The following is a 26,047-nucleotide window of genomic DNA, read 5'->3' as shown; positions in this document are numbered from 1 at the left end:
ACGGCTCCATTGCGTAAGGATATGCGCGCGATTTCAAAACGTAATTTTAGTGGATACATATCGAGATTGGGCGTTAAAACGAAAATAATTACAAAGCGCATTGCGTAAGTTACGAAATAACGTTGTCGTCGTCGTCACCACCACCATCGCCGCCGCCGCCGCGATCCATAATCGGATGGAATCGATTACTGACTAGGGGAAAAAGCGTTTTCTATACACCCTGACCGGCGGACCGAAGGTATATACGCCGTACACTACATAAAGGAAAACGAATCGTCGCCAAAGGATTTATGTATATACAACACATTGTGAAGTCCGGACGTCGTCCGATTGCGAGTAAGTCTTAAATTTTGATTAAAACTCGACTTTTATTTTGCAGATCGCTATCGAAATCCGTTCCGGAATTACAGTAGTGCTATATCGTTCGATTCCGTTTCCATTCGCTCCGAGCACCCGTTATCGTTATCGTTATCGTTATTATTATTATTCTCCCGTCGTCGTATATTATAGTTGTCGTCGTCGTCGTCGTCCTCCTCGTCTTACGACTACAACACCGGTCGATATTGTCCCGCCGGTCAACATATTGTGTCTCGGCGCTCTTTGCGGAATTTCCACGCTCGTACGTTATCGCGAAGCTCGTTAAAAACCGATCGCCTCGAAATGTTTACGAGCGTATTCACGAGACGACACAAGTATATATAATATGTATATACGATATCTATGAGCAGAGTCTTTGGCGGCGAAGAGCTTAGGTGTGTAAAGAGCGTGTGGTGACGGAATGAGACAATTATTGCAAACTCGTTGTGAATATCACAATATTATTCTATAATATTCGATATTATCATATATATATATATATATAGCATAATAGTTTAATGTTATGGACGGTACGCTCAGATGTTGAGCGCGACGAGACATGGAGGGAGATAAGGAGGTGACCGATTTTCTCGGCTGCAGTTGTATATTATACACAAACACGATCTCGAAGGCGTGTGGCCTTGAGAACAACACCACCGCCGAAGTCGCCACGAACGATAGATACACGCCGCTTACGCAATTAAGCGGCAGCGTTGTGGCAACGCGCAAGCGCGCGACGCGGCGGCTATGTAATAATATATTATTCCATTAAGCGGGGAGGCGGACGACGATTGTGTGCATATTATGTACTCGCCTAGCGCGCGGTTGTTGCGACGTTGCCGTTGCCGTCGCCGCCGCCGGCCGGTCACGGTGTTCGGAGACTTGAACGCCGCACCGCCGCCGTCACGTGTAATGATATGTACGTACAAGGAGAGAATATATTCGTAAAGAAAAGAAAAAAACTCGAAATTACAATAACAGTAGCGCGTTATTAGTCGAGTGGACGGTGAAGTATGGAGGTGAAGGGAACCGAGTGAAAACGCGCCTCAAATCACCCGACGATTATTTTGTATATTATGATGATGTTATTATTAGTAGTATACATTGTACGACACTAAAATATATTATTATCATATGGGTGGAGATATTTGATTTTAAAGTGACAACTCTGTATGGTTGCATATATAACAGCTGCTGCGATATATACAAACACTGATTGATCGATTACCACTCGAAGAGAGAGAGAGAGAGAGAGGCTGGTACGTTTGCGATCTCAACGATGTGGCCGGTGGTGGCCGAAGACCGCGGGTACGCGCCAGTGCGAATACGAATGCGGCGGCAGTTTATTATTATTATTATTATTATTATGCACACGATTTACGGTCAAGGCCATTCGCCTTGGCCCAGTCGCGACGGAGAAAAGTGAGTGCGCCGCGAGAGTTATGTATATATAATAATATAATAGCTGCTGTATAATAATACGAAAGAAAGCGCGTGCAGAACTGCCGCCGAGTTCCGCTTTTACTTTCTTCGGTTTTGCCGGCTCTTCGCGCGCATAATATAGATATATTGCCGAAGACCGAAGGTCGTGCTGCCGGATTATAGCATCGTCGTAATCGGGAAAAATTTATGCACTTCTCCTCCAGTGCATACGTCGTCATCGCCGTGAACGGGATCCGACGAAATTGCAGTCAATAAAACTTTGCAGCTGCACTCCCGCGACTATATAGACTCGAGAGTTTACGACCGGCGATATCATACGCGCATCGGTAATAGTGACTTGGTCAGCGGTTGACGGTTGATATCACGGTGAAAAATACCTATAACAACTAAATCGCGTTCGAACACAACTGTATAGGATTTAACGCATATACGATAAGGGTATGCAGCCTGAACAAATGTTTTACCGCGAGTATATTCCAGATAACAAGACAAGTAAGAGCACGTCTGCGTGATATATAGATAAGATGATGTTGTGAGAAAAGGGTGCACAAATTGTAAATAAATAATATATAAGTAACGCAGTACCTACAGATATGCAGTAGGTAGACGAAACAACGCCGACAATCGGTGTTGGTTTTTGTACATACACTGTAAACATGAAGGATAACATTAGAGAAAAACAGTAGAGTTATTTATACTGCAAATAATGTTTCGTGTAACGTGATAACTGTAGACAAAGATAAAACGACATATATTATAGTAATTTGATGAAACGACAAATTTTGAATTTTGCTCAGAGCTATGCGTCGGATACTCGCGGTATTATATATCACGGTTGTATAATATATACATTGGTATATTAAACTAATAAGAGAATTAATAAAATTGAGTTCACGGGTTAAACCTGTGAGTAATAGATGATATATAAAAAAAAGATCATTGATATTCCACAGGAAGTATAAGAAAACTACAGGAATGGGTGGTGATGTATAGGAGAGAGTTGTGAAGTGATTACAGACGTAACAGATAGGTAATGCATTATACATATATTATAGATAGACACCTACCTAAAATAATATATCTCCTAGGTGTACATAAAAAAGAGCCAAGACGTTGTATGAATAGTGATGAGTTACTGGAAGAGATATTACGTTATTTAAAGTTACGTGTTTCTAAAGTTGGTGAATTCTAACTCATTGTGTTTCAATACCCATAACCGGTACACGTTTTCATCAAAATCGATTAATTTCATTTATGATTTAAGTGTGCATATATTATGTATAAACGTTTAATTTTTTGAATAAATCCTGGTTGTCAGTTAATTAATTATCTATTCCCACGTTTATATTGTAAATATAGGTATATATATGCGACTCATTGTACAGTATAATAGGTTATACACAATAATAGTACATCTTGTCAAGTGAAACGCATAGTTTTTGAATATTACACGTGAAAATTATCAATTGTTCCGTTTTTCTTCTACTAAACAAACACAAATTTATCGGATTATTTTTTCTCTCGCGAATCTATTTTTGTCTGAACACCAGGAAGAGATGCTCTGGAGTTGAAGGTCTAATGGTTGTACGGAGAGATATTACTAGGAAGTTGTCGTCGCCGCGACGCTGCCGTCGACGGCGGGTTCACCTTGATTATCACACCGCCACACGCCGCCGCGGTGTAAACAACAACCCGGAATGGACACAACAATGCATACCATTTTCAACAGGAGAAATACATACACCACCTCTACACCGCTACAATGCAGGCCCAATTGAATTATTATAAACAAAAGCACACAAATCAAGTTAAATTAAACCATTGAAGTACCTAACGGAGAAACGTTTCGGAACTCTGATAATAGGCAATGAAATGGAAAAAACAATTTTGATTTTGTTTTGCTGTACACAGTATACTCACATACACCTGCAGTACATTATGCTATACAGGTGTGCTACTCGTATATTACCTGCCTCCTCTATTATATTGCACCTCGTTCGTATTAGCCTCACGGGGCAACCCCAAGGGGCGCTCAATCGAAACCGTACCGATAACTTTCTAAAACTAATCTATATTATGACATTATTATATTACATTACATTACAACGGGCATATTGTTGAGGCGTCTATTATTATGCTGTGATTAGGTATTATTTTTGTTCTTATTGTTATTGATAATAATAATAATAATAATCATAATTAAGTAACCAACGCCTTGGGTCACTGTATATTATATACGTTGATAGAGAACGAAAGTCCTACTTTTTACAACACACGCTGTAAGAAGATTATGATTCGAAGCCTTAAAAGTTCAATAAGAAAAATTGTCATTAAACGGCTAATAAATAAGCCATATCCAAGTAGCTGTTACGAAAAAAAATTATCTTACTAAATAAACTTAATTTGTGGCATCGGAAAATATTCTGTTGGTTTAAATCAGGATTGTTTATTTTTACAAAAAAAAAAAACGATTTGATAAAATGCTTTCAAACGTCAAATCACGTGTACAATTCGATATAATAATATATAAGATTTTATTTTATTATTTTTACTGCACACACGAGTAGACTAACAAAATACGTTGATATAAAAAAAAACCGTAATAAAAATATTTATTTTGGTCACGTAATATTGTTTCGTTTAATATTATTGTTTAAACTTGTACAACAGTTTCAATTCCGCCACCATGGCGCGACTATATGTCATTATCGAAACGTTATTATTTTTCCTCGGGAAGAAAACTGCAGCACGAATCTATATATAATATAATACAATACAATATACGATATTGTACCATGATCGAACGGACGGCCGCAACGGAGGAACCTAACCTTATAAAGGCACATTGATGGCAATTGTTTTTCCCTTCTCTCTCTCTCTATATATATATATATATATGAATATATTACATACATGTCGCATGTATTTATACCCTGGGGGAAAGGAAAACGTAAGAATTAAAGAGGGCTGTCCCATAGTATCAAATCTAAATAGTGGTGGCGGCGAATCGTGCTTAACCTTGACAACTTGGCGTGGCGCTATATATTCTCAAGGCCGAAAACGGCACAGCCGTGATAATAAGTGCAAACCGCACCCGACGGTTAATCATAATCATCTCCAGTACTCATTATCATCATTATCGACGTATCACAAGCCGTCAAAAGTGCCTACACTCTACGTAACACGGCGGCAAGGCGGCGGTCCCGCGCGGCAAAAAAAAACGTCGTCCGTTTTCTCTTTGTCCCGCTACCGTCGTTGCCCACCGCCACTAAGTTCACCAAAGATCGGTTTGAATAATATTATATTATACTGTTTAACAGTGTGCGTGTGTGTGTCGTCGTCGTATCGGATTGTGAAACTGGTTGTACCTAATAAAATTAAATAAAATTCGGGCACGTGACCATCGACAGGTGGTGGGTACAGACGATGGGCGGACGCGCGCGCTGTGTACGTAATGGTGAGGCCGAGTTTGGAGAAAGTGAACCCGATGTCGTGTACACGCATATCTATAATATAATATATAATGTTATACAGAAGAAGAAGAAGAAGAAGAATACGATATGTAACGTGCGTACAATAATGTGTATACACTATACATATATTATAATAATGGTATGGTATAATATATTATACATTATGTGGTAGGCACAGGAGAGGGGAAAGTGGAAGGGGTTGGCGAGAAAGATATGGGACGCGCGTCTGCGCTGAGGCAACCGAACGGCGACCGTTGCGTAACGTTCGCTCCGGGCACGTCTGCAGACATTGACAGTGGCCCATTTCGACATTATGATATTACCAATCATCAAACGTCCAGAAAAACTGACGGACAGTGAAACGGGACGACTAAATATAGTTTCATAACGAAATCAATATTTCATATTTTTTCTTTTTTATCCTTTGCCTAATTTCCTATCCTATAACAATACTATTAAGTCGACGTCGTCCATTCAATCGATAAATCATTGGTATTGGGGTTATGTATAATATTAATATGCGGATGGAAATAATATAATATAACAGTACGGCGCACAATATCCGACTAATAAAAACATGGCTCAACAGAGTCAATTGCTCTTTGCAGCGTTCATCCGTCCGTAATTTCATCACGAGCGGACGCGGAGCGCATAAAAAAAACAATACATGCATAATATAGGTCTCGACGCGTAGAGACATTTACGACACGGCTTCGTACCGCCCACGTGTGTTAGCTCTCTGCGAGCAGACGTTCCGTCGGTGAAAGCCGGACACACACACTCACACACACATATACACCATAGATTATAATATTTCGGTTGCAACCGCACCCCAGACGCTTTCGACATTAAGTACGAACTATACAACAATAATTGTCTGGACATTGTCATTCAAAGTTATTTTTTCCACATCTTTTCGGTATGGAGCGAGACGACAAAAAAAAAAGGCAATAAAAATACGAGTGAAAACGTCTGCCGTACTGTTTTTTTCGAAAGCAAAAATGCACGCACAAAACACACCGCGGTTAACGTACTTTTTACTGGGAATTGAGATAATATTAATGTACGTGCGAGCGTACTGGTTACACGCATACGACATATAACAATACACGATATATAATACAGGTACGAGTATTTGCATTTAGTTTTCAAATCGCCGCAGATATAATATTATTAATATAAAATAATAGCATATACGGACGGGGGCCGCCACCTGGGTAGAATTATTATGATGCAAAGCAAAACGAATGTCGCAAGACGCGGGCGAAAACGGACGGAAAATATCGATTCGATTCGGCCGGCGTTTTGAAATAACCGACGGTAGCAATATATAGTTTTACGGATGGCGAACCAACAGGCATTTTTACCCCGCGGCCCGGCCCGGCCTACAGGTTGTTAAAAATTAAAAACACGAAATTCGTTTTTCCGTTAGAACACACACGTTCACTGGTGTCGACACGGACACCACGAAAAACCAACGACGCGCGTTAATGTATCGCCACCGCGCATTTTAATTCCAACGGATTTTGCTGTACGTGAAACCATCAGAAACAGTAAACACTGATAACTAGCAGTGTTAGGTACAGACGTGCAATGATATAAATATTATCATTGTACGCAACTAAACGTAGGTGTTGTGTAAAGACAAAAACAGTATTAAAAAAAAAAAAAATAGGTCAGTCGACCGAACGAAACGGTTGTCTGATAAAACGACGAGAAGCACGCACACATTTCGGCGCCAAATCAAACTTATAACGAAGCTTTCGGGAACGTTGAAAAATTTAATTAGATTAATTTTATCATTATCGATTTATACGTACGACGCCGTGTACACCGCGAGAGAACGAAATCGCGATAATTAATAATAATAATATTATCATTATTATTGTAAATAAATATTAAATAATAATGTAGTGTTAGAGGCATTAAAAAACGCGTTTATCGTCGTTACGTGACGACTGCGGATGCGGCGGTGGCGGCGACGGTTGGGTGTTGGCCGACCGCGTTCGTCGTATATACACATCGAGAGAAACCTACAACGACGGCGGCGCATCCGCAGGGTCTCTGGGGCGGTCTTCTCATTTCTCGTATTATTATTACTATTTATCCCGACGGACAGAAATTATTTAATAATAATCGTTAAGATAATATTATATTACAATAATGTAACTAGCTGGTCGGAGTAAGAGAGAAAACGACGACGATTCGGTGGCGGCGGCGGCGGCGACGGCGGCGGCGTAACCATCGCCATCGCCGACACCGGTCTACACCGTACAATGACCGATACACACGCACGAACGACAGAGAATATTCCGATCGGCCGCGCTCAGAAAAACCGGTCCCCCCGCGGCGGCGGGGTGGAGGCGCGTCTCATTATAAAAAGCGACGACGACGTGCACGCGGCGCACCGGTGCGCACTTATAGGGGGCATTGTAACGAAAATGAATAAATGGTATGAGGAAAAAAACCGACTGACTATCGTTTTTGCCAGACACTAAATATAGGTACTATCAGAGCTTTTCTCGACGACGGACTAACGCGTCTTGTCCGCACTGAGACATCTTCCCCCCCCCCCCGAGACGACATATTTTAAAAAATCATAATGTTATTATTGAAAATTGCGCAATTTTCAACATTATAATATTAATAATAATCGTCTGTGTCGTTTAAGGAGGCGGCAAACGTCTCTCGGGCCAACGGTCTTAAAATACGTTTCGAAAATCGCACGCCACCGCGCGGGCCAGCCGGCGTGCAGCTGAGGCGGCGGAGAGGGAAAAAAACTCGCGTAATAATTTGCCGCCGCGTACACCCGGTGAGCGTGCGTGCGTGCGTGTGTGTGCATAATATACGCGGGCGACGGCGGCGCGGCGCGCAACTGGGCCAACGGGACGAGCGGGGGTGGGGGGGTGACGTTGGGCGGAGATTGTGTGACCTACTCGCCGGGACCCTAATTAAAGGAGCGCGTTGCGAAACGCCTAGGCCGCGCGCGCCGCGCTCATGTGTGTGTGTGTGTGTGTGTGTGAATATATGCGCAAGTATACTCGGGTAAGCGTGTAAACGCGTGTGTGTGTGTGTGTGTGTGTGTGTGTGTAGTTCACGTGTACGCGCCAGGCAGACACATACACACACGTCTGTAAATGAATAATAATATGCTAATCTACATTCTGAATGTATTGTGTATGCGTGCGCGCGCGACAGCAAAAGAAAAAACGCAAACACACACACACGTACAACACACACACACACATACGCAAACATCAAACCGCACCGTCGAGAGTGAGAAGAATGATGACAACTATTGTGCAACAGCCTACGCGCGCACACATGTACCTGCAGGTGTGTGTGTGTGTCTGTGTGTGTGTGCAAGCGCGCGAGTCGATTTTCGTTTTCGTTTGAATATTCGTTTGTTTTTCGTAAATATATATATATATAATATAATATCCAGACTCGCTTTCGCGCGGCAGATAACGCAAGAAACTAGGTAACCGCCGCCGTAACTGAAATATTCTCTCCCACCGCCGCCGCTGTAACGTTACGACGGATTATTAATGGTCCGTTAACGAGTCTACGGCGCGCGGGGGGTTTTTGCACAACTCGAACGCACCGGCCGCCCGCGCGAGCGTATTTCAGTAACCGTTTTTCTCTCGAAAAATAAAATACGTGCCCTATTTCGGTGTTATATGCTCACAGCCACTCGACACCCCCGCGGGACATAACAATGTAATGTACGGTGTATCGGGTGTATGCGACTCAACACAATAATAGTACAACACCTGAAGAATTTATCGCCGCCGTCCGAAACACAAACGGTACGCATATAAAGGCGACACGCGCGAAACGAACGATATATTATTATATTATATTATGTACCTATAATAACATAATATCGTTGGGAAATCGATACGTATCGTTTTATTGTTATTGCTATTACCTATACACGGTATAGTCTTTGGGGAGAATTTTACCACCCACACTGCACGCACGCAAATGTCGTATACGCAAGCATCGTGCCCGATATGTTTTTGACCGTATATGTTGCACCGCCGCAGCGTGATAATATATATTTATTGTGTTTTATTACGTGTACCACGACGACGGAATAAAAAAAAAAAAAACGTGAAATGCGTTTAGTACGAATCGATGCGATTTGTGATGAGCCAATTTTCAGATTGCACGCAACAATCGCTACAAAACAATCGACAATGCACATTACACACAGAACAGGATTTCCGAACGCGATTATCAGCAGTACATAGCGCCCCGGCGGTTAAAAGAACGGAAGTTCGATGTGTACATTTCAATAGAATAACAGATTGAACGCACACACACGAGCGCGCGACAGCGTCACAAACATACGTCGTACAGAATACACCTCGATGTCTATCTATATACACATATTATACTCTGGTGCACTATAGCGGGAAATTAGGTTAATTTTCATGCCAAAACCAATTATTATTATTATTATTATTACTGATAATAATATTATATATATTAAATATAGTTACTCGTATATATGTACAACTGTTGTGTATCATTTTATAATATCTAAACCATAAAAATGCGCCACAATTTTTATCATTATTCTATAGTCAACCCACATTACTCCCTTCCACCACTTAACCGCCCGGTACACGTATAGTACATACTGTAGTACCTATACGACATCGAAAATTAAATAATATTATTATTATTATTATTACTTTAATACGTAGCATATACATGGACACCGAATATATTATATATATATGGACATATACAATAATAATAACATAATACGTTATACAATTTTAACTTTTTTTTTATTCTTAAAAAAACCGAAGGACTGAATAGATTATAAATACAAAATGCAATATATCGTCGTTTTTATATATGTATTTCTATTATGTATTTGATATTCTACCGGTGGGACGAATCGCCTTGTAATAGAATAGCAGAAATAATAATAATAGTAATAATAATAAACTGTATGATGTCATGGAAGAATGGTGGAAAGCAATGTATATAGATGGTGGGAGGGGGGACGCTGAGAAAATCTTGACGATCTTGACACGGATTCGGTCTGTGGAACAGAAAACCCGAGTTTTTTTTATCATTATTATCTCTATGTGTATATATTCCCCATAATACGAGTTACAAAATAGTAAATGTGTTTTTTACAACTTGTTACAAAAATCTTATGAGCAAGTTTTTTTTTAAATATTATTTACAAACCTATAACACTTACAGCGCATGTAGGTACATAGGTTAGGTTATTACTACTTAACCCTATCATATGTGAATATCACGATTTTATTTGTCTTTTTAATATGCATTATATCATATAAAATTATAAACTACCGAATTTATCTAACATGGTATCATATCAAAATTATGCGGTTTCCTGACAATTATAATGTATACATCTTATTACTTGCACTAGTTATTATACTACCGTTATCGTTTATTGAAATACAAATTATTTTACACAACAAATGATACACGATACGTTAACTTTAGTGTATTGACTCACAGATGAAAATATTTTATAATTGAAATTTCTTTCCCAACGTGCAATACATAATTTTAAGTTTACGTTGAAGCGATGAACTAGGATAACGTAAATAAGTGAAATGCGGAGACTATAGTAAAGATACTAGAAATTTTAAAATAACGACAGTATTATGCGACCAAAGATCGGAATGAACTTTTAACGTACCTAGGAAAATTTAAATAGAAACTTGACGACTGCAGCGTGATTACTATTTCGGAAAATCGTATATAAGAATATATATGTTTTTCTAAAAGATCAACAGTTCTACAATTTCTACGCATTATGTGTATATCATAAAATATATGTGTATACTAACTGTATGATGGGAATCGTTCCCTCCTGTTGCGCAATAAATGGAAAATGATTTTTATAGTAGACAAAGTTAACACCACGGGTTACCGTCAATAAAAATCAATATCACTAATATATTATTATGGTAATAATATAACCATGCATAAACAAAGACTCAAAAGTTGTATAAAATAACAATTCATTTGTGTGTGTATATTTTATTGTAGGCCCATTGGAAAATTAAAACAAAACGTTCAACCTCGAAACTCTCTGGAACCTTATTAATAATATATTGCAATACTGACTTTGATGATTATTAATACATACAATAACCTGGGTTCAAAAAAATCGAAAATACGGGTTATCAAAGTTGTACTTTTGATTGTTTTTTTCCTGTACGCGCGGTTGGAAATTCACAATACTACGTGACCCGCATTTCCTCAAAACACGATAATTAAACGAAAATACTTGAATTAATTCATTTTTAAAAAATAAATAGAAATAATAACGAATTAATCAATTCTAATTTAATCTGCACACCGGGATAATAGAAAAAAGCTTTCCGATTCAATACTCAAACGCAAACTAGTTCATCGGACAGAAATTGCGAACACGGTATCGTATTTTACAAACAATATTATTATCGCTACACATTATAAAGGTAGTAAAGTAGCATAGGAGTGTTGTGTCACACACACACACGTTTTTTGAACTCGGGAGAGAAGCATTTAATTAAAATAATTGGGCGGATGATTCAAAATTGTACACTTGCGCTGCTGTTAGCTGTATACGTTCGACAAACGTGGACAAATCCCTCGTAAAATTTATTAGAGCTATTTTACGTATATCATATCGCCCGGTGACTATACACGACAAATTACTACAACTACATAATAATAGGTGATACACGCTGCGCAATTTGAGAATTTAAACATGAGGCGTTTTGTTTTTGTACGTTAACGTGTACATGTCAGACAAATGCGATTTTCGATCGTATTTTTAATCGCTTCAGGCGGCAGGTGGTGGCGGTTATTGATAATATTAGTCTATTAGTACTAACGTAAAATTTATTAAAATACTTCAACCCAAATAATAATAATTAAGCGCTTCCAACGAATCATGATAAATGACATGTTTTCGAAGTTTAATTACTATATGAATTTATGCGACTGCCGTTTATAAGTTTTCGGCGTTAAAATATTGGTAAACAACTTTAAAAAGCACGATTTTACGCGAACGCATGTATATGTAGTTATATATATATATGTATAGAGGTACTCGAAACATTCAAAACAGACCGGTGAAGTATAGGTATATATATATATAGTGATAATAATAAAAAGTAATATAAATATCAAAAGACACTAACCTTCGAGTTTCATGCCGACTTCGAGACATTTTTGGAACCGGCAGAACGGACACCGCTTCCTTTGGGTTTTGTCGATGTGACACGACCGCTCGGCCACGCACGTGTACACCTTTTTGTTTTGTACGGTCCGTTTGAAAAAGCCTTTGCACGACTCGCACGTGAGTAGACCGTAATGGTAACCGGACACCTTGTCACCGCACACGGGACACAGTTCCTCGATGCCTTCCTTGGTGTCAGGAAGCTCGGAACCGGTGGCCGACGGGTTGACGGCGGCCGCGGCCGCGGACACGGGCGTACCGCCGCCGTTTCCGCCGACGGCCACGTACTGCTGGAGGCCGTCCATGGAACCGGACACACCGCCACCTCCTCCTCCGCCACCGTTTCCACCTGCAGAACCGAATAAATATGCTGTATCCACATTACCCAGCTGATAACAGCCCTGGTTACTGCCACCCATCATCGAGTACGCGGCGGCCGCGCTGGACGAGGGCGTTTGGTGCTGGGGCGGCATGTACTGGTACAGGGGCGGCGATGAGGCAGGCGGCTGGTACAGCGAATCGTCACCGCCATCGTCGCCGGACGCCTGTGGCGGGCTGAGCCCGAAATGGGACAGATAACTGGCAGAGTGATCCATGCCGGCTGCTAACATATGACGTACGTACGGGGCGTCCCGGAGGGGCACCCACAAGACACGCGGATCGCACTATTTGTCACGAATAAGGGCTGCTCGAGAGCATATTTTTCTAATGTACTATATATATATATATTTGGGTTCTTTGGCGGGGCGGTAAGGGGTAGTAGGGCGAGATAATGACCCTACAGCACCCGTAAAAAGCGCTGTGACGGGTTTGACGTTATGACGACGGCCGTTGCGCTGGAATGTCGTCGCTGTAGTTGCTGGCCGCGTGAAGACACGGGGGGCGGCTAGCTGTCGGCTTTCGTCATGTCTATGGCTATTGCACTGCAGGTTAGCGGGACTCGTTTGCACAACAACGCGCCCGGCCCGATTTCGTCACTGAGACTGAATCGGGCGACGACGACTATACGACGACGACGACGACGAAACGCAATCGTTGCGCGGCTCGCCGCACACACACACACACACACACACGGGCGCGCGCGCGCTACACGAACACACAACACACGAGCGCGCGCTACACGCTACACGCACCGGGACCGGTGGGGGACCGACACACAACTGGCGCGCGCGGACACTGTACGACTGCGACGACACAACGGTGACCAAACACGAATTCCGAAAATTATTATAATAATAAATAAACGGCTATTTATTATTATTATTATAAAAATTAAATAAACGATTTTTTTTTCCGAATTATATTATATCCGTATAATATACACACTAACTCGAGATTTATAAATATAAAAAAATATTTTAAGAATAAAATAAAACGATACGATTTTTGAAAAAAAAAAATTTTTACAAGTACCGCGAGAGGACGTATTTTATTTTACAACGAATCAAGCGCGCTCGACGAACACATGTACGAAACTTCGCGGCAGAGTCAGGTTAGCCGTGGCCGTAAGATCGGATACCACACACACAGACACACTGACACGGACGGCACGACGAAACGGCTGAAACAAGTGAAAGTGACGGGGCCGGCCCGAGGTGGGGGCAACGCGTAATGGCTGTGGCGGCGGCGACGGCGGTGGCGATGGTAGCGGCGGCGGCGGCGGCGGCGCGGTCGTATAGTCGGAGGCGGGACGGCATGGGGGGGATCTCAATGACCTACTTTCAATTCTGTATGTGTGTGTCCACAATGAGTCCGATACACGGAGCAAGGCGGGTTAGCGCGCGCGCGCGTATGTGTGTTTGTGTGCGCGTGTATATGTGAGCGTGAGTGTGTGTGATGTGAGCGTGTGTGTGTTGGAATACGCGCGCCAAGAGGGGTGGTGAACGAAGATACGCGCGCGTCTCTCCTCAAGGTTGCTTAAATAATTAACTAATATATTATTATATTATATATTTATATATTTGGAGGGAAAAAAACGAGTTAAATATTAAGTTAAAGTAATAATCATAAAAAAAAACCGTAATTCACGCGTAATAGTTCTAGGTATTTTATAACTTTTAAATTTTAATATCGTAGGTAGTTAGTCATGTTTATACGTATTGTATCGATCGCAGGATTTTGATAAACATGCGGTTTATTATATATTTAATACCCAAATTTTACATATTATAATAGGTGGTATACAGTGTAACTATACGAAATTATTCTTGGATCAGTTAAAACCTCAAGTTAGACTGAAATCGTATAATTTTTTAAACAGTTTAAACCTCATAAGCATAGTACCTACACTTTAATACTATAATAGTATACTATACACTATAATATAGTGAGTGGTGACTATATATTACGGTGTTTTAAGAAAAATGTGTTTTTTTTTTGTTCCATCGTCACAATCGTTTCAAACGTTTTTAAACTTTAAATGTTTTATTGATCTATTGATCGGTTTGTACATACGTACGTATAAAATACGAATATTTTAGTGTATTAGTTTAATAATAAAAAATTATGCATAATTTGCCAATATAAATTCCAATATGTGGCAACTGTCTAATAATTTAATTGTTAATTAAACTGTATGCAAATTATGCGTATACTAGAATATTACAGAGAATCATTTTCCTATAAGAGGACAGCTTTTCTATGTTAAACTTAACTGACGTGAAACGTGTTTCATTATTATAATAATTTTGGCAAGTGTATCTTCAAACTTTAGAAGACTGTAATTATTATATATAATTGATTGACCAGAATGTGAAAACATTAAATGGTGCGTCTATATAAGCAAATTATATTTTACTGGTTATAAAAATATAGGTAACCTATGATTGAAATACTAAATTGAAATAAAAAGATTGAAAGCAGATTATACACTGTACACACTAAATATAATACCTACACAATAACTAGGTGCGATCATTAAGTTACTCAATAAAATAGGGTTAATTAATATTACAGACAGGATTATCCTATAAACTTTGATAACATTCGTTTCATGTCGATATAATTTTAAAACTCGTTTTTGTTAAGTAAATTTAATCTATATTATTATGTCATAAGAATATAATTATTAATAATAATATTGTAATAACAAATATTTGAAAATTAAATTACATACTTAAAATACAAGTAATATCAATGGATAAAAAAATATTTATAGTGATATATTTTAAACGACACACATAGAAAATATCAAATCATATTATTAAATTTAATTTAATAATAACCAAAATACAATTAAATAAAAAAAAACGAGACGGAACAGGTGTGATATTATTAATCATTATTTCAATGTGTTAATTGTAACTAAAACATCATCAAAATATTGTCATGCCCACTTCCGTCGTATATTTTAAAGCTTTTCTTGTCGTTGTCACCCTACTGACCCAATTCCCAAGGGAAAATATAATCATCTCATCAGACCCTTAACGATTATACATACAGCATGTATACAAAAAAATAAGTCCGCCTTATTTTTTTAATTTGTTCTATACACCAGGAGATTATACCTACTGATTTTTTTTGCTTTTCATAAACGTTTCGAGTATTTTTTACACGCCCCTAAATATATATATAAACGCACGCAGCGGAGTCACCTGATACTGTCGACAGGTGCAAGGGTTATTAGAATAAATCTATTCAACAATATTTAACATTTTCCCTAAACAACCATAAGGTTTACAATAATAAAAAATTTATATTTAAATAATTATGTAAACGTGACCTATTTCCCACACAACTTTAGAACTAACCAATATATTATAATTAGGGTTTTTTAATAACCGTATGAACCCAATCTAAAAATATTCATACAAATATATATTTATATTTATGTATGTTGAGTATACACGACGACCGAGCATAAATAAAGAGCAAACACAATTACACGCATAATACGCAAGTTCAATTGTTTTCGTTTTGTACAAATATAAAACTAAATGTCAAGTGCCGAGTGTAGATCTATTCAGCTTCTGTACAATTATATTTACGATATATGGATTATGGTATATATGGTGTCCTACTGACCTACATAATCGAGTGTGCTCTCGTTTTCTTATCAGTCGTCAGGGGAAAAACAAAATACATACAAATATTATCGCACACGCAACTTGAACAAAATCGATAAAAATCCTTTTTATGAACACGTTATCAATTAAACGAATAAATGACGAATAATTGGCAAAACATATTATAATATGAGCTAACATTATTAGATATAATAATTTTTTAGGTATGTTAACGTACGTCGATAATATAATATCATATTGCTTAACACAGAAGTAATTAATTATTGTTATAATGAAAACAAATAAATTTATTATTTACAATTCATGTGTGTATGTAACTATATTATGTTCTCGATTTATCTGCGTGATAAATGCGTGATTAAATTTAAATCCATTAAAATGTCAATCAACAATAATTTATGTAAATAAAAAAAAATTTCTTCTATTAGTTACTAGGTATAATGGTGTCATTCATTTAAAACTGTCATTAAAAATGTCTGAAATTTGAATTTTTAATAACTCAAGACGCATTTCATAATCTCACCACTCCAAAACAGTACCTATTATATAGGTGCTAATAATGATGATTGATGACTAATATAATATTATTGTATATTGAAACATTCAATAAAATAGTTGATAAGAAATCGGCATTTTATGTTATGACGTCAAAATGAATTCTTAATACAATTAACTTTTAAAGTACACATGGATACAAGGAAATTGTTTTTAAAACTTTTTTTTATATTTTACTTATTCTATACGTATAATAATACAATTATTTTCAACACAAAAAACATTTGAACATATTGAATTGTGTATTGATAGGTTAATAATATATGTTTATTATATATTTAAAAATCGTGTAAATGAATTCGCATTTGATGTCAAATCGAAGCATACTATTTCATTATTCATATGTGTCAAAGTAGAACGTATATAAGTAAAAACAGACACTCGTATCGATTGTTATCGCGTCTTTTTTTTATTATTTGAGCTAGGACAAGCAGGTCCATAGTTCAACACATACACTGCAGAATACTTTAAAATACCATATTTATGTATCTAGGTTACTGACAATAATATCGTATATAATTATTACATTTAAGTAAATATATAAAGTATACACACACACACACATATTATACATATATATAAATTATATACACCATAATCAAATCGAAATCATGAAACAAAATTACTACACTTTTGAACTTGTCACGTCTCTAAATAATTATTATTTGCTGACATAAACGACGAAACACTCGTGGGTTGTTTCTTTTCGTAAATGATAAACCACCAAATGTCATAATCGATATAGAAACCTAATAAGATAGTACAAGCGCATAAGGTCACTCAACAACATTAACACACAGTGATCACAGCAATCGTTTAATATAACATTTGAGGTTTCTGAGACGCGTTTCGCACACATTATACTACAAATTATACGAGCTATTATATATTACTATTATACAATATACGCGACTACGTGTGTAGACGGAATATAATATAATGTACGATTGTACCGTTTTCAAGATTTATATATATATATATTTTTTTTAGATCGCAATATCATATTCGTCGTAGTGCATTTTAAGTTTGGAAGAGAACAAAGTTCGCGTGGGATTTGGCCTTAATATAAAATACGAAATATAAAAATCGGCCAGCCGGCATCAACGCAACAACATTTATATTAGCTGCAGTTACACGGTAGCAGGCGTCTACGGGGTACAACCGAAATTTTAATACAATTTTTTCCATTCTCGTATCTCACTGCGACCATTCGGTAAATTGGTTAGGAGGGTAAGGACTGAGGCCCGAGAGGGTATACCGTATACTTATACTATATACATATAGAATAATATATAGGCGTCTATATACAATCTAAGTATATCAATGGTTATAGCATTGGGATCTATCCGTTAGACGTATAGCACTGACTACACGTGAGACATTTAAACCCCTAAACCTTTGTAATCGATTAATATTCAGAGTATATTATATTAGACTCGATAATTTTATTCAAAAACCTATAAGACTCGAGCCATATAATATATAAACGAATGTGTTCTGCTGCAAATATGAAATATTATGTTATATTAGTAGAGATATGCCTATTTCGGGCGGTAATAGGGAATTATAAATCGCGTCAAACATAATAATAATATATATACAATATATACAATATGCAATATGTATACACGACACGCGGGCGCGTATTACCATACAATCAAACGAATTCGGAATTGAACGTAATAATTGAATTGTTGTGCGTTTAAAATGTTTAAATAGCGTCGTGCGCTCGCGCGCCGGCCCAAATAAATTATAATAACCATGTCGCGAGTATAGGTATATTACACACACACACAGACACTCGTACGAGAATATTATAATATCAATAATAGATTCTACATAATACGTATGCGAACGACAAAGGGATTGGGCAGAACGCGGCTTTGTGCGGCGCGTGGTGCGTAGCGGGGTGGAGCGGCGGAGGGACCTAAGCCCATTGTATAATATTATATTATTATATTACTGCTGTACAGTGTACACACATAATATAATTTAGTACACATACACACACACGCGCGGATAATTATGTACAGACGCACCACACTGACATGTACGTTTATTACGCGTGTTGGTGAATAGTGATGTGTATTGTATTTATTATAATACGCGTAATCTATACGCCGACCGGCGCCGCCGAAAACCCAAGATATTGGCCAGGGATAATCAACAGTAATATTGATGTATATCGTAATAAAGCTCGTACATTATTATGTACATAATATTAATATTATGTACACACACACACACACACAAACATAATAGCAGACGTTATGGGCCGCAACGTTAACGCAGTTGTGCTGGGCACGTGAACGGAACGACCGGCGCGATGCGCCTGCGCGCCGCCGCCGCCAAACCGCGATACGACCTACTTACGTAATCGCAACACTTGCACTTGAGCCAGTTACGTCTCCGTGACGGTGGCAGGTTGTGTCAGTGGCGACCTCCATCCCACCATCGTCGTCGTCGTCGTCGTCGTCGCCGCCGCCACAGCAGCAGCCGCCAACCCCACCCCGCCCCACCGACACCCCCGGTAGCGGATTTTCTCTCGCATTCAACGCGAAATTTTCGCGCGTGAACATAAATAGCGCGCCCGCGTATAAATAAATGCGCCGGACAAAACGGTTGTGGATAAAAAAAGAAAAACATCGGGAAAACGAATAATATACACACGATTATATATATATCTTTACTTTAATACCAAAATATTCCCAATGAGAAATTACGCGTCACTCTCAAGTCTCCGGACGTCGTAGTACAACGCTATCGCATAAAATATAATATACACCTATTCTGATATGTATGTACTATAGGAATAACAATAATTTTACAACGATGGTAAATAATAATAAACAGTATACCTATGGTACCATAATAGAACTCGCGCACGCTGTAGGTTCAAGGATTACCTATGTGTTTTGTAAAAAAAAAAAAAAAAACAATTGTCGCACATGGAAAATATCGAAGAGACCGGTATATTGTTGGTGGTCGTATTACTCGTATTACATTATAATTTATATATATTAACACCTATACTATTGTCTACTGTAATAATACTTCCATGCCGTGCGATTGATAATAGTATGATATAGTGTATGCTACTATAAGTCATTTTCCTGAGATAATTATAATTATAGATATAGATAATATTGCAGTATTATCGCATTATCAAATGCGAGAAATACTTAGTCCGACAAAATAACGTCCCCGCCTATGTTTTGCTACGAGTCATTGAGCGGAAAATTATACCGAGAACAAAAATAACTCAGAAATTTATTATGAAATATCATTTACGATTTTAGTGCACCCCGGACACACGTTTTTTTATTATTTGCAAAATTATGATTTCACAATAAATAATATTTAAGGTTTAGTGAAGGCAAAATAATATTTACATTAATTGTGATTTGTATAAAATAAAATTTAGTTTTTTTGTATCAGCTTAAATGTTTACGTATTTAAAAACGTATACAGTAGATAATTTATAAGGGTTATGAATATTATTTATATCATAGAGAAATTGACCAAACAAATGAAAACAAATAAATCATAACGTTCTTATAGTAACTAAATAGTAGTTGTTTAAAAAATTATGTATTTCAGATGTAAATAGGCTTTTCAGCTTTTGTTATTTTTAAAGTAATTAATTATTACAATGATTTTATAGTCTATACATATTTATGTAATAGACATGTAATATGTATATATGTATAGAGATATTGTTACACAATATCTCAAATTAAGTCTTAAAGACATAATATTTTACGAGTTTTATCGATTGTCTTATGAAAATCTAATTGATTTTATTTTCTAATGTGGTTTTTTCATCACTAATAATAATAATCGATGTCAATTGATTTAAATTAAAAGTTTATAAAATTGCTGTTATACCTACGTTTATTTTGTATTTTTATTTTTTAGGTCACACATACACATTGCTGAATAAGTTTTCATTCAATTCAGTGAAAAATAATAGAACTGCCAAGAAGTTGTAGTCCTTGAGATAACTCCCCACCCTCTATGGCTCTATACATGCTAGAATCGTAGAAAATCGTCACGGATTGTAGTACACGATAATTATTTTGCCGATTATCTATGAATTTTACAATATAGATCTCGCGTAGAACAACGATATCGAATAAACATACAAATATTTATTCAAGAATTGGCATACGCATTTTATTCTAGAAAAAAATTACAAACATAAATAAAACCGAAAGTTATTTTCACTTTTTCGTGCAACAATAAGTGCCCGTCGGGGGTGTGACAACGGCCTTGCTGAAACCCTAAATTCAATTGTTTGTCATTTTTCCCTTTCACGGGCTTGAAATTGGCTATAAAATGTATTTACACAAAACAACATCCCTGCAGAGACATTATGGACGTTCCATAGGTGAAGGTATATAGTGAAATATCTATTGTATCAAATTTGTTTTTATTTTTGGTCATATAGTGATCCCCAAAGAATTGTAATAATAACATATATAATATACATGTAAACACAGCCACACGAATCTTCTGTTGATTCTCGAAACAACCGTGCTCTTTTGTTAGTTGGGTCAAGGTTTCCAAAAGAGGGTGAAATTCACAATTATTAACGCTTAAATATGATTAAAAGTGTAGCCAATATCAGGTTATTTGTTATCATATAAGATGTCAAAACGTTTTAAATATAATAAATATATTTTACATTTCATTTTTTATTGTGATCTACTAATTACTTGCATAAAAATGTGAATCATTTTAATAAATAAATACAACTGGAGTTTCATAATGTTAAATTATGTTTTAATTTTAATGTATTAAAGTATTTTACCTAAATATTTACAAAATATATATGAATTAGAACAAACAATTAAAATAAAATATGAGAAATCAATATTATTACTGAACATGTACATATTTCAGTATATATATTCATATATTATAAAATATATACATTAGTAATGGCACTTAATGGATGTTATATGACCGATGTGTTATAGTTTCTACGTTTTATTCTATACGTTTACAAAATAATTTTTGATTTCAATCAGATTTTGAATCAACGATGGTTTGCATTGCAGTAGAGGGGAACCGGTTCATCACAGCTCTATGGACCGTGTCGTTAAGTTGTCCTTGACACGGTTCTGTTGGATAGATTTTAAAAAAAAAATACAAGCCCTCTCTCTTCTATGCGTATCCAGTGATACCAGTAGGTTTTCATCATACACACAATATTTAACATTACTCGTATAATATTAATTACGTATAAACAAAAACCTCCCAGACGTTTTTAAGTACCTCGCTGTATTATTCAATTATGATACTGTCCAAATTATATAAAACGTATTATTTTAAATTTCTATTTTTAAGTTTTTCTTTTTTTAAATGTGTATATTTGATAGTATTTAAAAATGATATTAATCGATAACTCTAAATACATAATATAGATTTAAATTAATTATATATTTAACACCTTTTAAAAAATTATATTATAATTATAATAAATGTAAATTTGATAATTTATAAAATTAATTTTATTGAATCTGATATTTAAAATGTCGATTTTCCAATTTTTATGATAATTTACGATTTTATAATGAAATTGAAAAATTTTTTAAATCTTGCAGTGTTAAACGTCATTGTATGCAATTCAAAAATCTGTTATATTTAATTATGCATTTATAAAATACGTATGTAGGTATATCTAATTATTATAAAATATTCACATTAAAATTTTAAGACTTAATTATATTAATAAAAATATAAATATGATAACACATTTTTAGAGAAATAAATACAATAATTATATAATGAGAATAGTATAATATGGTTGTTCCACACTTTAATTTTTTACAGACGGCGTTGTGTATAGGCACAGTAATTTGCACTACAATTCGTGAAGCAAGTTCGCAAATAACCATTGCCCCTTTATCCGGAGACATTGCAATTATTTTACTTTATTGCTATAAAGTGTTCACAATAAGTTGTAAGTAATCAAATAAATGTGAATAAAATAATCATAATAAATATATTAATATGAACTAGAAGAAGCTTGTTTAAAAGTGAAAGTCTATTATATATAAGTATGGAATCTGGTTGAACCAAAGAACAAGAATTCTGAACATTGCTGCCTGGACAATTAGTATTTTACCTAGAAATATAACATGAACCAGCCAATGAGATTCAAACTCTGTCGAAAAGTTTCGGTCTATGATTTTTTTTTTGGTTTAGGAGGCAATAACCTTTTGGACGTACACGTGTGAAAGTATGATAGTTGTAAGCCTACATAGTGTAGACGTGAGGAACGCCTATAAGACAATATAATAGGTAGCTAACGTGTAGCTACTACTATAGCTAGCTAATTCACTAAGTACATAAAAATGAATTTCGTAATATTCAAAAGCACTATTAGTGATTGAAAATAATACATATGTTCTATTCAAGTACTAATTAAAAGTAAAAAGGAAACTTTCTTACTAATATATTCGCATTTTATAAATAATAAAATTAAAAAGTTTCATAAATTAACGTATTTGACTAGATAATAAAGTAACAAATTACTTATTTATCTATATTAAATACAAAATATTAACCGCAAATACATAAGTAAAAAACAATAAAATTAACATCAATTAAGATATTTTATTAAAATTAAAACAGAATAAATGTATGAGAAAATGTCTAAAACAATCCAGTGTATATATTAATAGGATTCCAATGACTTCTAAATACGATTACTTCTTTAATGGATTTTATTACTTTTATATATAGATACTTATTGTTTTTATTTTTTGGGAACCCCTACTTATAGAATTCCTGAACCGGAGCAATCGTCTTCAACGGCTAAGGTTATTACCCGTGACCGAAAAAATTGAACACGTACTTTTTTCCCTACCTTCGTCTCTTCTATTCGTGTCCCTTTTATCGGTCGACATCATCAGTCTTCATTGTTAGAGTTCACTCAGAAAGCCGAAGTGCTTTCTTTCTTTCATTCTCACACGGGTCAACCAACCCCGGGGATTCTTTGGGTAATTATTATCCGTGTGTATCCACCATTCGACCGGCCGTTATAATATTATGGTCGACTTGCCACTGGGAATAGTAATGACTCTGCGGTTGTAGATGAGGTTTAATGACACTGGATTTAACAACGCCTCCTTTTTTACCATCAAAATTGGAAAAAGTGATAATAAAAATAAAAAAATATTTTAAAACAAAACTTGTCAGTAAATAATAGAATAATAAAATCATTTGAAATCAGTAGTTATCATGTTCCACACAACTATACAAGATTTGATTGATTTCGTTAAGATTTTAATACCTATTAAAACACTTATATATAAGTATAATTATAATATACTGTCTTATTTTGAACAACAGCAAAATATATACATAAATTGACTTAATCTTTTTTTTTTTTGGAAATCCCTTTGTTGTATAGTAAGTTTTTTTTAGAGCGTACCTCGTCATTGACTAGATATACATAATAAATCATAGTACACGATGAAAAATAATTTGATTAGAGATTGTCAACATATACTTCTTAAGGATATTTTATTATATATTTATAATGATATTATTAATTCAATTATCAATTAGTAATAGAGTAGGATGAATTAATATTTCCAAAACCAAATTATATATGATTATAATTTATAATTATAATTATTCTAGCTGCTATTCGTTTAGACCAACCGTAGAACGGTGTGTATAAATGGCTTAAAATTAATCTAAATATTTTGAAACAATTACATTGTGTATAGTATACATGATGGTAAAAAGTTTAAAGCCCAAAAAAATAATAATTTTTAAAATACAACAAAATAAATAACAAATAATAAAAACAGAAGTGCAAATCAAAATGTACACTTAAAATTAATGTATAAAAACCATCCATATGTAACGAGATTTTTAGGTTTATGTAAAATCAATTTTAGAGAAACTATGCATTCAATTTTTAAGCCTTGTTTAATATATTAAAAATATACATTTTTAACTATAAAATATTGTCATATTTTTGTGAGTTTTACAAATTTCGTTAACATCTCAACTTCAAAACACTTGTATAAAAAAATATATTTTTGATATTATTTTTAACAATTGATTAATTTAACGTAATACACACATTATTTTAAAATTTATTAACATTTTTAAATATATTTTTACTATTTTTTATTGTTGTCATTTTTAATTACTCATTCCAAAGCGATATATTTTTTAAAGCACCTCAATCTATAAATATTATCCAAGAATTTTGAACGATTACAGAAGAGCGAAATAGTTATAAAGAGTACCCTCAAAATTGTTGATCCACTACTCCGTTTAACTAAATTTTAAATACTTATAACTGCAGTTATAAAAATAAACTACTAGTCAAAAATTTAATCTTGCTAGATTGAAATACTTCAAGTAGTATTATTCTTCGGAATATGGAATTAAAAATGTAAACTGTCATTCAAAGAGTGAAAAACTTAGATTATAACGATAAAAATTAGTAAAACAAAGTAAATCTTGTTTAATATTTAGAAGATTTTTAATATAGCATAATGTTTTATATCAACAATTATCGAGAGAAAACTATTAAATTTAAAATGACTTTAAAAAAAAATGATTTAAGTATTGAAATGCTCCAAGTTCTTTTCGGTTAATATTTTTATAATAATAATAAGATGACAAATTTACGCAATTTTGATATGCAATGCTATCAAAATGTGATTTTCAATAATTTTTAAAAAATAATGTGGCTTATAATAAACTTTTTTTTTAATTTACATTAAAACAAATTTAAGGAAGCTTTTCTTAAATTTTCAAGGATTTTTATTAGTTTATCGAAAAATACTAAAAACATTTCAAGTCTATTAACAGAAAAAAACATAGATAGAAAATATTTTGAAAATAATATAATATCTGAAAAATGACTAAATTAATATTTTATGGAAATTATAAGCATATAGATATTAGATGTAAATTGTTTTTAATAA

At 35.3% G+C, this 26,047-nt stretch overlaps 1 protein-coding gene across 1 annotated transcript in view; it reads right to left on the bottom strand.

Annotated features, from left to right (window-relative positions):
- The window catches only part of LOC113548091 (nuclear hormone receptor FTZ-F1), a 61,752-nt gene that overhangs the window by 17,125 nt on the left and 18,580 nt on the right, over positions 1–26,047 (bottom strand). Inside the window, exon 4 of the mRNA XM_026948761.1 lies at positions 12,467–12,853. Coding sequence (XP_026804562.1) covers positions 12,467–12,853 — 387 coding nt within the window. The remainder of the gene's footprint in view (positions 1–12,466; positions 12,854–26,047) is intronic.

This window comes from Rhopalosiphum maidis, chromosome 1 (genome assembly GCF_003676215.2).
Source record: "Rhopalosiphum maidis isolate BTI-1 chromosome 1, ASM367621v3, whole genome shotgun sequence".
Taxonomy (NCBI): Eukaryota; Metazoa; Arthropoda; class Insecta; order Hemiptera; family Aphididae; genus Rhopalosiphum; species Rhopalosiphum maidis.
Note: the sequence above shows the minus strand (reverse complement) of the source record. Positions and strands in the feature narration are given on the sequence as shown.